Source organism: Centroberyx affinis, unplaced genomic scaffold, assembly GCF_046629955.1.
Source record: "Centroberyx affinis isolate AG114_WGS23_722 - 3 ecotype Tasmania unplaced genomic scaffold, CSIRO-AGI_Caff_v1 ptg000186l_1, whole genome shotgun sequence".
Lineage (NCBI taxonomy): Eukaryota > Metazoa > Chordata > Actinopteri > Beryciformes > Berycidae > Centroberyx > Centroberyx affinis.
In genome coordinates, this window is record NW_027278881.1 from 107503 (window position 1) to 120857 (window position 13355).

Here is a 13355-nt window from a genome sequence, read left to right on the forward strand (position 1 = left end):
TGTAAGCAAACATCGATGAGAGAAATCAAGAGAAGGAAAGGTTTCAGCCAATCTGAGTGCAACTACAACAAAAAAAAATCCAGTAACTAATTAACATAGTGAGTCCAGTAATCTTGAAATTCTGATTTACTCTAACAAGCTAGCCAGCTAAGTGGCTCCAGCTATTTGGATGAGATGGGATAGGTAGGCTAGCAAGCTATGTCTATAGAGTACAACAGGTGGTGACATCACCTGGCACAAAGACCAGCCAATAGCAGATGGCCAGTTCAGTACCCTACTTTTCACCATTGGGTGTCAGGCTTCACCACAGATTTGGGTCTGGGGTTTAGTTACTCTTTAAAAAAGGAAGAACTTCCATTATATCAGAGGTAGACGACACTGACTGCCTGATATCCAGTTTTTACCAAAAGGCCAATATCGGCCCTCAAATATCAGCAAGCCGATACATCAGTGTAGCCCTAATTTAATACACCGGATAGAAAGAGAAGTTGTAACTTATCTCTGTCGTCGGACTCTTCGTCAGATCCGGGAGATCAACATGTACAAAGGGCCGTCGCTCACCCACTACAAGTTTGAGTTCGACCCGGAGAATCTGCTGCGCTGCTGGGAGGAATGCAAGACCAAGTCCGACTACGACGCCCGACGCAGAGCCATTGACCAGTTCAACCAGCAGAACCGCTGGAAGAAGAGGGGAATGTCCATCATCCCCATTAAATACGGCATCGCGTTCGGAGAGAGCTTCTTCAATCAGGTCTGGACAGTTGAGCTTGGTGATGCTGAACTGTTGGTCACTGCAGAACTTATTAACTTGTTTGTTTGATCCATCATCTATCTGTTAGTCATCTGTATCTATCTGGTGATACTGGTGTGTGTGTTTCTGTGTGAAAGGCTGCAGCTCTGGTCCACATCTATAAAGACGGATCAGTTCTGGTCAGTCACGGCGGGGCGGAGATGGGCCAGGGACTCCACACTAAAATGCAACAGGTACCGTCTGCTGCATTTTAGGCATGTTTACTCACTATCATTTGGTAGAGGTTTTTATCCAAAGCGCCTCACGACCATGAGTACATACAGTATACTTATACCATGGTCTGGGAGAATACTTGATTCTGATTGGCTGCAGGGTGTCCATTAATTCCTGATAATGGACACCTACTAAGTAGTTCCAGTGAATTGAGTGAGTGATTAATGCGCTGGCTACGTAGTATCAGCCTGTATCTAAAATGAGTAACCATAACAACAGGGACGCAGTCAAAGCCTGGATAGCTAGCTAGTCTTGTTGTTAAACATACTGTCAAATTATATTTACCGTTTGTCAACCGTATGCAGTGTTATTGACTTTGAGTCTTGCTAGCATAACGTTAGCTTTCTGGCTCATAGCTGAGCCAAAGGGTCCTATGAGCTGAGCGGACTAGAAATATCTCCCGCTGCTAAGTCGTATCTAAGGTTCGTCCTATTTACTGGAGTAGTGAACAATGTTTCCATTGCATAAGAACCTTATGGGACGGTAATGATTGTTCCAGGTATTAGTCAAACCCTCAGGTGTTACCAGGGAAACTGAGTTATGGCTTGTGAAAAACTTTAGATTTTGATTACAAAACGCATGAAAATATAAATTAATGGTCTTAATTTTTTTTTCTTTGGCAAGTGACCATGGTATAAGTGGGATAATGCCCTTCAAGATGTCCATTATCAGGAATTAATGGACTCAGCGGAGGCAACCATCCTCCGCTGCGCATCGGACGGTTCTGGCCTCCCTGTCGTCCATTAATTCCTGATGATGGACACCTCGTCGGGCATTATCCCTTACATATCTTGCATGGTTGACCCCAGTGGAATTGAACCCCTAACCTTGGCGGTGTGAGTGCCTTGCTCTACATATTTTCTCATCCCCGCTAACTGAGACACTGTAGATTCTCGCGGTTTGTCCAAATTAAATTCTGCTGTCGGGAAATCTTCTCCTCACAGAAATTTAAAAAGTGAAATCCAAAAGTGTCTGGACTCACCAGTGATGGCTGAACCTAGCTAGCAAATGTTGTCAAATATCATCGACGTAACATTAGCTGCTGCGTGGGGAACAGGATTTTACGTTGGGCAGCAAGAAAATCTCGAAAACCAGCTGGGAATTTCCAACTTCCAACTGTTACTTTGAAAGGAACACAGCAAAAAAACAAGACATTTAGTTTACTGACATCACCTTATAAGATTTTTTTTTTTTTATTACAGGCAAATAATACATATAACACACACGGCAATATGATGACATGACAATATATCCTCACAAAAAAAGAAAAGAAAAAAGTAGTAAAAAAAGTAAATAAAAAGACAAAATAAAAATAATAGGATGCCTTCAGTAATTCAAATAAATAGATTGACAGTACCAGTACATTTAGAAACTGAAATATACATATGACAGGTAGAGCGTGTTTAGAGTTTTATATAGTCCCACTCTTCACTAGAGCAAATTTTTTCCCATTTCATATTGTGTTGTGCTACTTTGTAATGGTTTGTAGCAATTATTTTTTCCAAAATAAATTGGCTTCGCACTGTACTTTTTAAGAAACTTAGATTCAAATTAGTTCTTGATTGAGCTTTAAATACAAATATTTTACCTAACAGAATAGTTGTGTTTATTATCTGGGGACAGTTTTCATCCAGAACCCCCAACATAATGTTTAAAGGTGTAAGTTTAAAATAAATATTGAGTGGCCTTAGCCAATTTTCGATATTGGTCCACAAACTTGCAACATATGCACAATAGAAAAACAAATGTAACTGGTCTTCCTCTTCCTCATTACAGAATCTACATAATGATGATTGTTCAATATTAAACATGTTAAGTTGTTTTTTAGTAGCAGTAATTGTGTAGAATATCTTCAATTGAAAGATTCTGGGGTAGGAATCAATTGTTGTTTTGTAAATTGTTCTTAAAAATTGTTTCCAAGGTATCGAAATATTAAATTCATCTTCCCAAAAGGAACAGACTGTATGTGGGAAAGCAGTAAGGCCTCTGCTCTGTAAAATGAAATTATAAATTATCTTATTTATCTTTGTTTTGGATAGCCATTTCTGACACCTTGTAATAGGTGCACAGACCTGCTGTCACCTTATAAGATATCTGGGTAATGAAGTCCTCAGAATTCAAAACAGGTGTTTTTGCCGAGCCTGTATGGTGTTTCATCAGCACCGCCTTTTCTTGAACTCGCTGCAGCTGCAAGTGACCTGTCCCATTTCCCGGTAGGTGGCGAGCCGGGAGCTTCACATCCCCTCCTCTAAGATCTACATCTCTGAAACCAGCACCAACACCGTGCCCAACACCTGCCCCTCCGCCGCCTCCTACGGCACCGACGCCAACGGCATGGCGGTCAAGGTAAAGTCTACTTCCTGGTGTGTTTCCTGCAGGTTCTTTTTAGGCGATCATGTGCGGTGTGTGTGTGCCGTCAACCCATGATGATGCAGAAAAGACGCGTCCAGAGTAACAACAAAACATGTCACATCCGTTTTTTCCCAAATACCAATCAAGTCTTTGTTTGGCTTCATGAAGGCCCAAATGTAATAATTGACCATAACATAATATATGCCTGTTATGTAATAAAATCAAACATCAACAGGCTTTATGACATGTAATAAATGTAATAAAATCAAATGTAATAAAGCCTGTTACATAATATAAACCAATAACATAATCTTGAAACTGTAACGTAATAGCATTTTTGCCCATAATGTAATAACTTAAAACTTTATTGACCATTTATTACATTATATGAATACCAATTAATCAAGTAACTTATCTCCAGCTTTTACTATCAGAGCACCGAGGCTTTGGAATAGCCTGCCTGAGGGTCTTAGGTTAGCCAATACAGTTTCTTCTTTTAAAAACATATTTAACATCTTAATGTATCCTGTTCACTTAGTACATTCTTTTAATCTTCTTACAGCATATTTAAACAAAATATCCTTTAAATATCATGTTGTGTATGGCTTCTCTGGTTTCTGTATATGTATGGTTTACTTCCTCCCCCTGATACACTTGTACTGCTTTCTCTTACCTTTGTTTTATTCCTTTTCTGTATCCAATGTTTTACTGTTTTTATTTTATTTTTTCGAATTATTTTATTGTAAAGCACCTTGTAACCTTGTTAAGAAAGGTGCTATATAAATAAAGTTTATTATTATTATTATTATCTCTACTCACACTAAAAACAAAACAAAACAAAAAAAGCTGATACAGACTCTCCCCAAGTGCCACAGAGCCTGTTACAATGAATCACAAAGTATTCCTTAGCACCAGACAGTATCACAGAGTATCAAAGCATTCAACAAAGACCCACAAAGTATCACAAGGTTTACTGGAAATTATGCAAAGCAGCGAACCACAACACACACCGATAAACAATGTGGGACAAAGGGAGCCAATCCCAAAGCACCACAAAGTCTACACCAAGAAGAACAACACAGTAAATTAAGACATTGTAGACTTCAAGATTTTATGATGTTATTGGATTTTTATGACGTTTTATTACGTTTATTACATTTTGATTTTATTACATTACAGGCAGCCAAGCTAAAATTATGACAATTGTCTCAGGTGAATGATGTAAGATTTACTTATTGTCATGGCAACGCTGACGAATTCTGATTGGAGCGTTCAAATACAAGTCACATGTCAGTCGCATGGCTCCGGATCCAGTTTTGTACCACATATCCATACGGAAGTGAAAGAATTATACTTTTTTTTGCTGTTGACACTAGCAAACATCACATCTGAGTCACAAATAAATCAGAATTGGGACACTTTCAGCCTTAGTGTATTGTGAAAATCTCCACCTAACCAGTCACCAGATCACTCCTTGTCACTTCTAGTGGCTAAAAAAAGCAAAATCTGTTTCAGTTCCTCTTGGAGCCGAACTGCAGCAGGAGTTCAGCAAGCTTGTAGTAAAAAGTGGGACTAATGCAATAGCTACATCTGCAGTCAGAAGAGTAAAAAAAATGCCTGCAAGCCCAAGAAACGATATTAATATATTGTTGCCAGACTGGGAAATCTATTGAGGTAATGTATTCCCTATGTTAGACCACTATAATATCAGAAAGGCACGGCACAAATACATCTGTATATCTGAACATGTAGTTTGTGTAAAACCAATTTAATCAATGCAGTGTTATGCAGTATATGTACTTTATGTGTTTTTTTCCTCTCACTTAGAATGCCTGCGAGAAGCTGTACCGGCGACTCGAGCCAATCAGGCAACAGAACCCCAAAGGATCATGGGAGAGTTGGGTATGATAAGAAGAGATGAAGCTGATAACCTGATGATAACCCGTGGGAGGATTTGGAAAACTGGGGAAATTACAGCATTTAATGAGCTCCAGCTGACAGACATAAATCTATTCCAAATCATATTGAATTTCTTCAGGCTGCTTAATTGTTACACACATTGTTGGTTGTTTTTTTGTTTTTTTTCTCAGGTCAGGAATGCATTTTTCGAGAAGATCAGTTTGTCGGCTACTGGATTCTACAGGTAAGACACAGAGGTTAGTTTAGTCTCACTTCAAAAAATCATGAATAACCCAAATGTGCATTAAATATATATATATATCCATGGCTGTGGGTCTTCAGTGTAGCACATGATTTAATTTTACTTATTACTGCTTAATAGAGTCAGCAGTCTTCCCTTTATTAAAGATGATTGATGAAGTTTGTTTTGTTTATCTTACAGCAGTTTGTAACTTAGTGAAGAACAATTCTATATGACTGTAATTTCAATTGTGATTAGTAATAGTACTAGTGATAGTTTTAGCAGTGGTACTAATAGTAGCAGCAGTAGCAGAAGTAGTAATCGTTCTGGTCATAGTAGTAGTAGTAGTAGCAGTACCAGCAGTAAAAGTAGGATTAGTAGCTGTAGTAGAAGTAGCAGTAGTAGTAGTAATAACTTAATAATAACTTTATTTTTATAGCACCATTCATACATAGAATGCAACTCAAAGTGCTTTACATAAAATAGATTAAATCAATTACAAGCAAAAGAAGCAAAATCAAAAATACAAGCAAAAGCAAGACATAATTTAAAGTATTAATAATAGCAGCAGTAGTAGTAGTGGTAGCAGTAGTAGTAGTAGCAGAAATAATAGCAGCAGTAGTAGTAGTGGTGGTGATATTAATAGTAGTAGTGGTAGTAACAGTTATTGGTAGTATTAGTAGTATTAGTAGGGGTCTTACTAGTAGTAATACTAGCAGTACAGCAGTAGTAGTAGCAGTAGTAGTATTAGTAAGGATGGTAGTAGTAGTACTAGTAGCAATACTAGCAGTACAGCAGCAGTAGTAATAGCTGTACAGCAGTAATAGCAGCAGTAGTAGTAGACATGGTAGTAGTTGTAATACTAGCAGTACAGCAGTAGTAGTAGCAGTAGTAGTATTAGTAGGGATGGTAGTAGTAGTAGTACTAGTAGTGATACTAGCAGTACTGTGTGTGTGTGTGTGTGTGTGTGTGTGTGTGTGTCAGAGGTCCAGACTGCTGTATGGACTGGGACCGGATGGAGGGTCGGCCCTACGCCTACTTCACCTACGGAGCCTGCTGCTGCGAGGTGGAGCTGGACGGCCTGACCGGGGACTACAGGGTCAGACAGCCAATCAGAGTCCAGCCTGGCATCACATGCTGCACACAAACACAAACTGTTTATGGTTCATGTTTCATGGCAAATGTTACTCATCGCCCCTCACGCTGAAACCAAACCCCTTCATTTTATCCCTGAAATGTCCTTAATTTCTCATTACATAAACATTAATTATCCATTAAAACTAACACAGTTTTGAAAAAGTAAGGATAGTATCATGGGTTTATAAGGAATTTATTCATGGGTTGGTTCGCGGTGACACAAGTAATTAAGGGATTTTTTTATGCCTTTTGTGCAGGTTTACAGGTTATTAATGAGTTATTAATGGAAAGTTCCCGTCTCCCTGAATTTTACATTAAATTAGAAAGTAAACAGTCAAACATTAAGGGGAGTTTAAGAGGGTTTTGATAGGGTCTCCTCCATTAATAACCCCCTTAACTCATTTTAAGGTGATTTTCTATGGATTAAGGGGTGAATTCATGTAAATGTAAGGGTGTTTTAAGGGATTACTGGTTCGTAGAGCCTTTTAACCAAAGACTCCACTCGCTCAGACTCGTAATAACCTCATCAGACTTGTTAAAGAGGAGTCGGTGAAGCAGTTGTTGTGGTGTTTCTCCTGGCAGACGCTCAGGACGGACATCGTGGTCGACATCGGCAGGAGCATCAACCCGTCTGTGGACATCGGCCAGGTGGGACAGGAGTATTATTACTGTTACTGAAGGACACTGACGGCTCAAACTGTAGATGAGCGCATGTTCACGCTTGTTTCCGTGCACGCTTATGGTTTTATGAACAAAAATGATGAAGTCGACACTCTGCTCTGTCTTTGGTTTTATGGATTTGGTGTTGAACGATGGTCATGAAAGGACAATGTATTCAGTTTATTGTGCAATTCTTTCCTTGTTTCTTTCATTCTTTCTCTGTATATTGTTTATTTTTTATTTCTTCATTTGCTTTCATTTGCTCCCTTTCTCCTGCTTTTTCCTTTCCTTCCTTTTTGCCTCTTTCTTTCTTCCTTTGTTTCTCTTTAATTTTCAAATGTTTCAAAACTTTCTTTTGAAAATGTTCTCATGTTTCATGTTCTTTCTTTTCCGTTGTCTTTCTTTGTCTTTATTTTCTTGCTTTCTTTCTTTTCTTCATTTTCTTTTTTCATACTTTTCTTCACTTTCTTTTTATTTTTTTTTATTTTTTTTTATTTTTTTCTTTCCTGCTGTTTATTCTTTGTCTTCATTTTCTTGCTTTTGTTCATTAACCTTTTTCTTGCTTTCTTTTTTCGTTTTCTTGCTTTATTTTCTTTCTTCATTTTTTGTTTCCTCCCTTTCTTTGAATTTCTTTCCTTCCTACTTCTTCCTTTCTTTCACTCCCTCCCTCCCTCCATCATCCCTCCCTTCCCTCCCTCAGATTGAAGGAGCCTTCATCCAGGGTCTGGGTCTTTACACCCTGGAGGAGTTGAAGTTTTCTCCGTCTGGGGTTCTGTACAGTCGCGGTCCGTCTCAGTATAAGATCCCCGCCGTCTGCGACATCCCGCTGCGCTTCAACGTCTACCTGCTGCCAGACTCCCACAACCCCCACGCCATCTACTCCTCAAAGGTCAGAGGTCGCTTCCTAAACCTCTATTCATCCAGGGGAGTGTTTCAATCTCTGCTGCTCAAAGGTTAGAAGTCAGTTTTCACCAAAGTCCCTTTAAGAGAAGTTAGTTCACTCGGTTGTCATCAGAGGTGTGACCAAGTCAACTTTGCTCGAGTCCCAAGTCAGTCTCAAGTCTTGAGGCACAAGTCTCAAGTCAAGTCCCAAGTCTAAATGTAGATTTCCATGTCAAGTCCATGTCATTAAAGTCAAGTCTCAAGTCTAAATGTAGAACAGCAAGTCAAGTCAGAACAAATCAAGAGTCCAGTATCAATTTAATATCTTAAAGAAAACTAAATATCTAGGACTTTTCAATGCAATATGGTTTTAATAGGATAAAAACTTGGTAAGAGCATCATGAGTTTGATTTCTATAATCAGTTTCAACTTCAATAAATTCAATCATTCCATACAAATTCAGAAAACAGAATTTAAATTCAGTCGTCTGCTGGAACAAATCTCATCACTTTCAATCTGAGTCATTTACACAAACACAAGATCTCAAGTCAAGACTTTAGAAACCTTTTCAAGTCATCAAAGTACAAGTCTCTGCTTGTCATAAATAACAGTTCTGCGGCTGCCTTTACCTGAAAGTATGATTGGTGGATTTTCTTTATGATATGCGTACAAAGGTGTGTCGATTGGCTCACGCAGTGATGTAGTGGAAATTGACATTTATACTGGAATAATAAAACTGCTTTGGCATTTGTATTTATATAGACAGTTTTGTTTTCAAGTTTGTTCAAGAAGAGAAGTTTTCACTTTTTCAAATGGTGGATATCTCATTTTGGATCTCTTAGTGTTTTTACTTTATTAAGGTAGACAGCAGGAGTCTTATCCAACACACCAGCAGTTCAACCTGTTTACAGTCATTTTACGAATTCTACTCCACCCTGTTTTAATACGAACCTTTTCTATTATAGTTACAATAAATGCATTTCCTCAGTAATAAATATAAAAGAAAGCATGCAACTTCACTTTAAAATGAGCTGTTTATTTCAACTGTCCATGTTCAGCCTGCTCGGACACTCTATAGCCAGTAGTGTTTGTCTGACTGCAGTCGAATAAAACACATTGGTATTTTTTATTTTTTTAAGAATTTCCGCTGGAACGTGTTCATGACAGCGATGCACTTAATGCATTTTTAACTCAACTCTGCTCACTCCCTTTGTTTAATTTTTCATCCTTTGAACCGAAGTTCCCTTTGAATAATTTTGTAGCGATGTCAACTCAATGTAAAAAGATAGTTATTGATTTTATTCTCATAAAAAAAAAATCACTAGAAATAGGCATTGAAACACAGATTTTCCAAAATTTTCTTCCCCAAACTTGTGTCAGTTTTTCTGTTTTCTAGCCCCTGATGTGTTTCCATCCCTCTACATCACAAACAATGTTCCCCATTCTCCACAGGGTATCGGAGAACCCGTCCTCTTCCTGGGCAGTTCTGTGTTCTACGCCATCAAAGACGCCGTGGCCGCCGCCCGGTCCGAGTCCGGTCTGGTCGGCCCGTTTCCCCTGGACAGCCCCGCCACACCGGAGAGGGCCTGCCTGGCCTGCGCCTCCCCCTTCACTCTGAAGGTACTTCAGCAATACTGGAAAACCGATATTGCTCCTTCATGTATTTATCCTGCACCTATCCTTTATTAGCTACGGAAGCCGAGAACAGCCGTGCTTGCAATTGTTTTTGTTTAATGCCGTTATCTCGAGATCACGAGTTAATTATCTCGTTATCTCGAGAAAACAAGCTTTGTTATCTCGAGATAACGAGATAATCAACCCGTTATCACGAGAAAACAAAATGTTGTTTCCTCTTATTACTTATAATGTTTATCAGAGATCAGGAGTGCCATGCCAGCATGCATAGATGGCGTCTTGACAACTGACAACAACGTAACTGCGGCAAACAAAACTACACATTTATGCCTCGGTGTGATCAAATGAACCAGACACTCATTTTCGAGTTCTCCATAATTATCCCGTGATCTCGAGAAACCAAAAGTCGTTTTCTCCCTCACAAAAAAATCACATGTGAAAAACCACATGTTGTTTTTGGACACGTTTGTTTTCATTTGTGAACATGTGGAATTTCCCATTACCTGTGAACTGTCTCTTTGCATGTAAAATTCAGTTTTCACATGTGAAACATTGTCACATGTATTGGCAGGTGAAAATGTGAAAAAAATGTTCACATGTGAAAAAAATAAAAACGCTGTAACCTTTGAATTAAAATGTTCACATCTGAAGTAAAAACTGTCATATGGGATGTCAGAGTACAACATGAGAAAAGCAGCAGCTCTTTAAGGCAGGGAGACTCACCACACCTTGGCTATTCAATGGTAGGAAACTCTGGGAGACATTACTACTTTTAAATTAAGAATTAATTTACAAAAGACATAATTGAACAAGTAAATGCATGAATAAAATGTGCAAAGAAAATAAGATTTCACTGCAGGTTTTCCAGTCTGTTTTTCTGTAGATATCTGATATTTAATAAAAGACCAATATCGACCTGTTATATCAGCAAACCAATATCATCTAATCGCAGTACAGTGGCAGATATTGTTCAAGTCCTCCCTCATGCATTTATTGCCTCATCTTGATTCATTTTTGTTTCTTTACCCATTGTTTTCCACAAACTAAACTAATCTAAACTAGGTCAAACAAAAGAAAGACTGAACTTAATTGAGCTGAACTAATTGAACCTCAACTAAATTGTTATGATAAATAAAATAGTAAAATAAGGTAAATTACCTCACGCAATTTCATAACATAGCCTATCGGTCACTATGTATTACATTACATGATTGCCATAATTTAATGAATTCATGTAAACTGATTTCTTTCTTTTTTTTTTATTGTTTTGTTTATTTTCCAGATTCCAGCCAGCAAACCAGGATCTTTCAAACCATGGGCTTTAAATATCTAAAACAGAAACTGTATTCTTTTATTTAATCAAATCACAGCTATATTGACTCCAAGTTGAATGTAACTAACATGAATTTAAGCTAATTATTATACTAATTTTCTATATGTAAGCTATACACAGTACTGTAATAACTCATTATCTGTAAAAATTTTAACATCAACATTTGCACTAATTTGTCACAAACTCAGATGTTAGACTGAAATCATATTGTGTATTCTTGTTCCCAACCATGTATCATGTGAAATGAATGCCTTTATGATGATTTACATTAACATTTAGTTGTGCTTTTATCCAGATGTGATTTACAATATCAATATTTACAACAGTAGAATAAACAATTGAACACATTGAATAAATCAGTTAGAGAAAATTATGTGACATCAAAATAAAAATATAGTTTGTTAACATTATCAGTTGTTTTGATAAATTAGCCTGTTGAATAGTTAGCTAGCTAAAATGCCAAAAAAAAACAACTGTTCAGGTTAGCTTATCTCTTGCCCTGTCAAAGGTATTGTTGGGACAGAAGTACCTTTGACCTTTAAAACACTAAGCACAATAGTTACTGCTGTTTATTTGTCGGTGGATTTTGGAGCTGCAACGATTAATCGATTAGTTGTCAACTATTAAATTAATCGCCAACTATTTTGATAATCGATTAATCGGTTTGAGTAATTTTTTAAGAAAAATAAGTCAAAATTCTCTGATTCTAGCTTCTTAAATGTGAATATTTTCTGGTTTCTTTACACCTCTATGACAGTAAACTGAATATCTTTGGGTTGTGGACAAAACAAGACATTTGAGGACGTCATCTTGGGCTTTGGGAAACACTGATCCACATTTTTCACCATTTTCTGACATTTTATAGACCAAACAACTAATCGATTAATCGAGAAAATAATCGACAGATTAATCGACAATGAAAATAATCGTTAGTTGCAGCCCTAGTGGGTTTGTCGGGTTGCCACGTGTTTTCCAGTGTTGTGTTACTACCGTAATCTGACAAGGTTTACAGCATCGCAGACTCATATCTTATACAATGATCACAATGGCAAAGCAGTCCAAATTTCTATGAATGACTAACTACTATAAACTGACCCAGATGTTCCTTGCGGGCCGAGGCTGGTTCACACATTGATGCACCATGGGGTCGAAGTCCCGTCGCTCGGAGACGAGGCCTGAAAGAGTGACAGGAAGCTCTGTTAACTGTTTGACAGCAAGGAGATTAAAAGATAGGCCCGGTCCCAATGTCCGCACTCACAGACTCATGGACTTTGACGCGCGTTCCCGACAAGTCCGCAAGGGTTCAGGACGTCCCACTGTGAAATCGGTAAGTGCGCGAGGGCTCACTGGCGGACTTTATGAGCCCTTTATGCAGACTTTCAGCAAGTCCGCATTTCATAGTGTTTGTGACGTTAATATTCATGTATGTGGAATATTTCTGCCAAGACACCCGATACAAAAGAAAAAAAAACAAGGAAAAATAACCACAAAAAAACAATAAGAACTTAGAGAGAAACAGGAATGAACGGATCAAAGTACATGAAAGATGCAGTTAAAAGAGAAAACATTGCTACATTAAAACAGAATAAACAGCTCATTTGAGAAAAAAGAAAGTTAAGTTTTCCTAAACGTTTAAGAAGGATGTTTGATACTGCTAATATAAGCAGCATGTAATATAGACTTTATGTGCTTATTTGTGCTCATTAAGCTTTATTAAAAGTACCGTTTGCTTTCAACGTACCTCCTACTGTTTCTTTTTTTTTTTTTACATATTTTACATATTGTAATGATGTAGTGCAGGTTAACCTCTAGTAGAATGAAGAGTATTTTCTACATCCATTAGCACAGTATAAACTTTGCAATGTTACAAAACATATAGGTCTACCTAGGGCTATTGAACATTATTCATCAACATTTTTTTTTCATTTTAGCTTAATAATGCTGTTTAGTCAGAAGCGCAAACAAAGAGTAAATTACAAATTGATTAATTGATGGGTGATAGTAACGTCTGACGTCGTCAAGGCAACACGTGATACCACAAATTGACGTCAATTAAGTCTGTGAGGCTCAGGGCCCAGTCTGTAGGGGGACATTGGGATTGGGCCATACAAGTGAGGAGCGGGTGCTCGTGAAAACATTTGGTGCCTAGCCTGGTTCTTATAGATTCAGACTTTATTAACCAACAGACATGA

General features: G+C 37.9%; 1 protein-coding gene across 3 annotated transcripts in view; it reads left to right on the plus strand.

The window, feature by feature from the left end:
• aox6 (aldehyde oxidase 6) overlaps positions 1-11505 on the plus strand; it is a 35480-nt gene extending 23975 nt beyond the window's left edge. For all 3 annotated transcript variants that reach the window (XM_071536315.1, XM_071536331.1, XM_071536321.1), the window contains 10 exons: positions 524-751; positions 889-984; positions 3242-3370; positions 5204-5278; positions 5467-5519; positions 6501-6615; positions 7236-7301; positions 8014-8202; positions 9648-9815; positions 11113-11505. In XM_071536315.1, the coding sequence (XP_071392416.1) occupies positions 524-751; positions 889-984; positions 3242-3370; positions 5204-5278; positions 5467-5519; positions 6501-6615; positions 7236-7301; positions 8014-8202; positions 9648-9815; positions 11113-11163 (1170 nt within the window). In that variant the 3' untranslated portion in view covers positions 11164-11505. The remainder of the gene's footprint in view (positions 1-523; positions 752-888; positions 985-3241; positions 3371-5203; positions 5279-5466; positions 5520-6500; positions 6616-7235; positions 7302-8013; positions 8203-9647; positions 9816-11112) is intronic.
• Positions 11506-13355: the final 1850 nt, after the last annotated feature.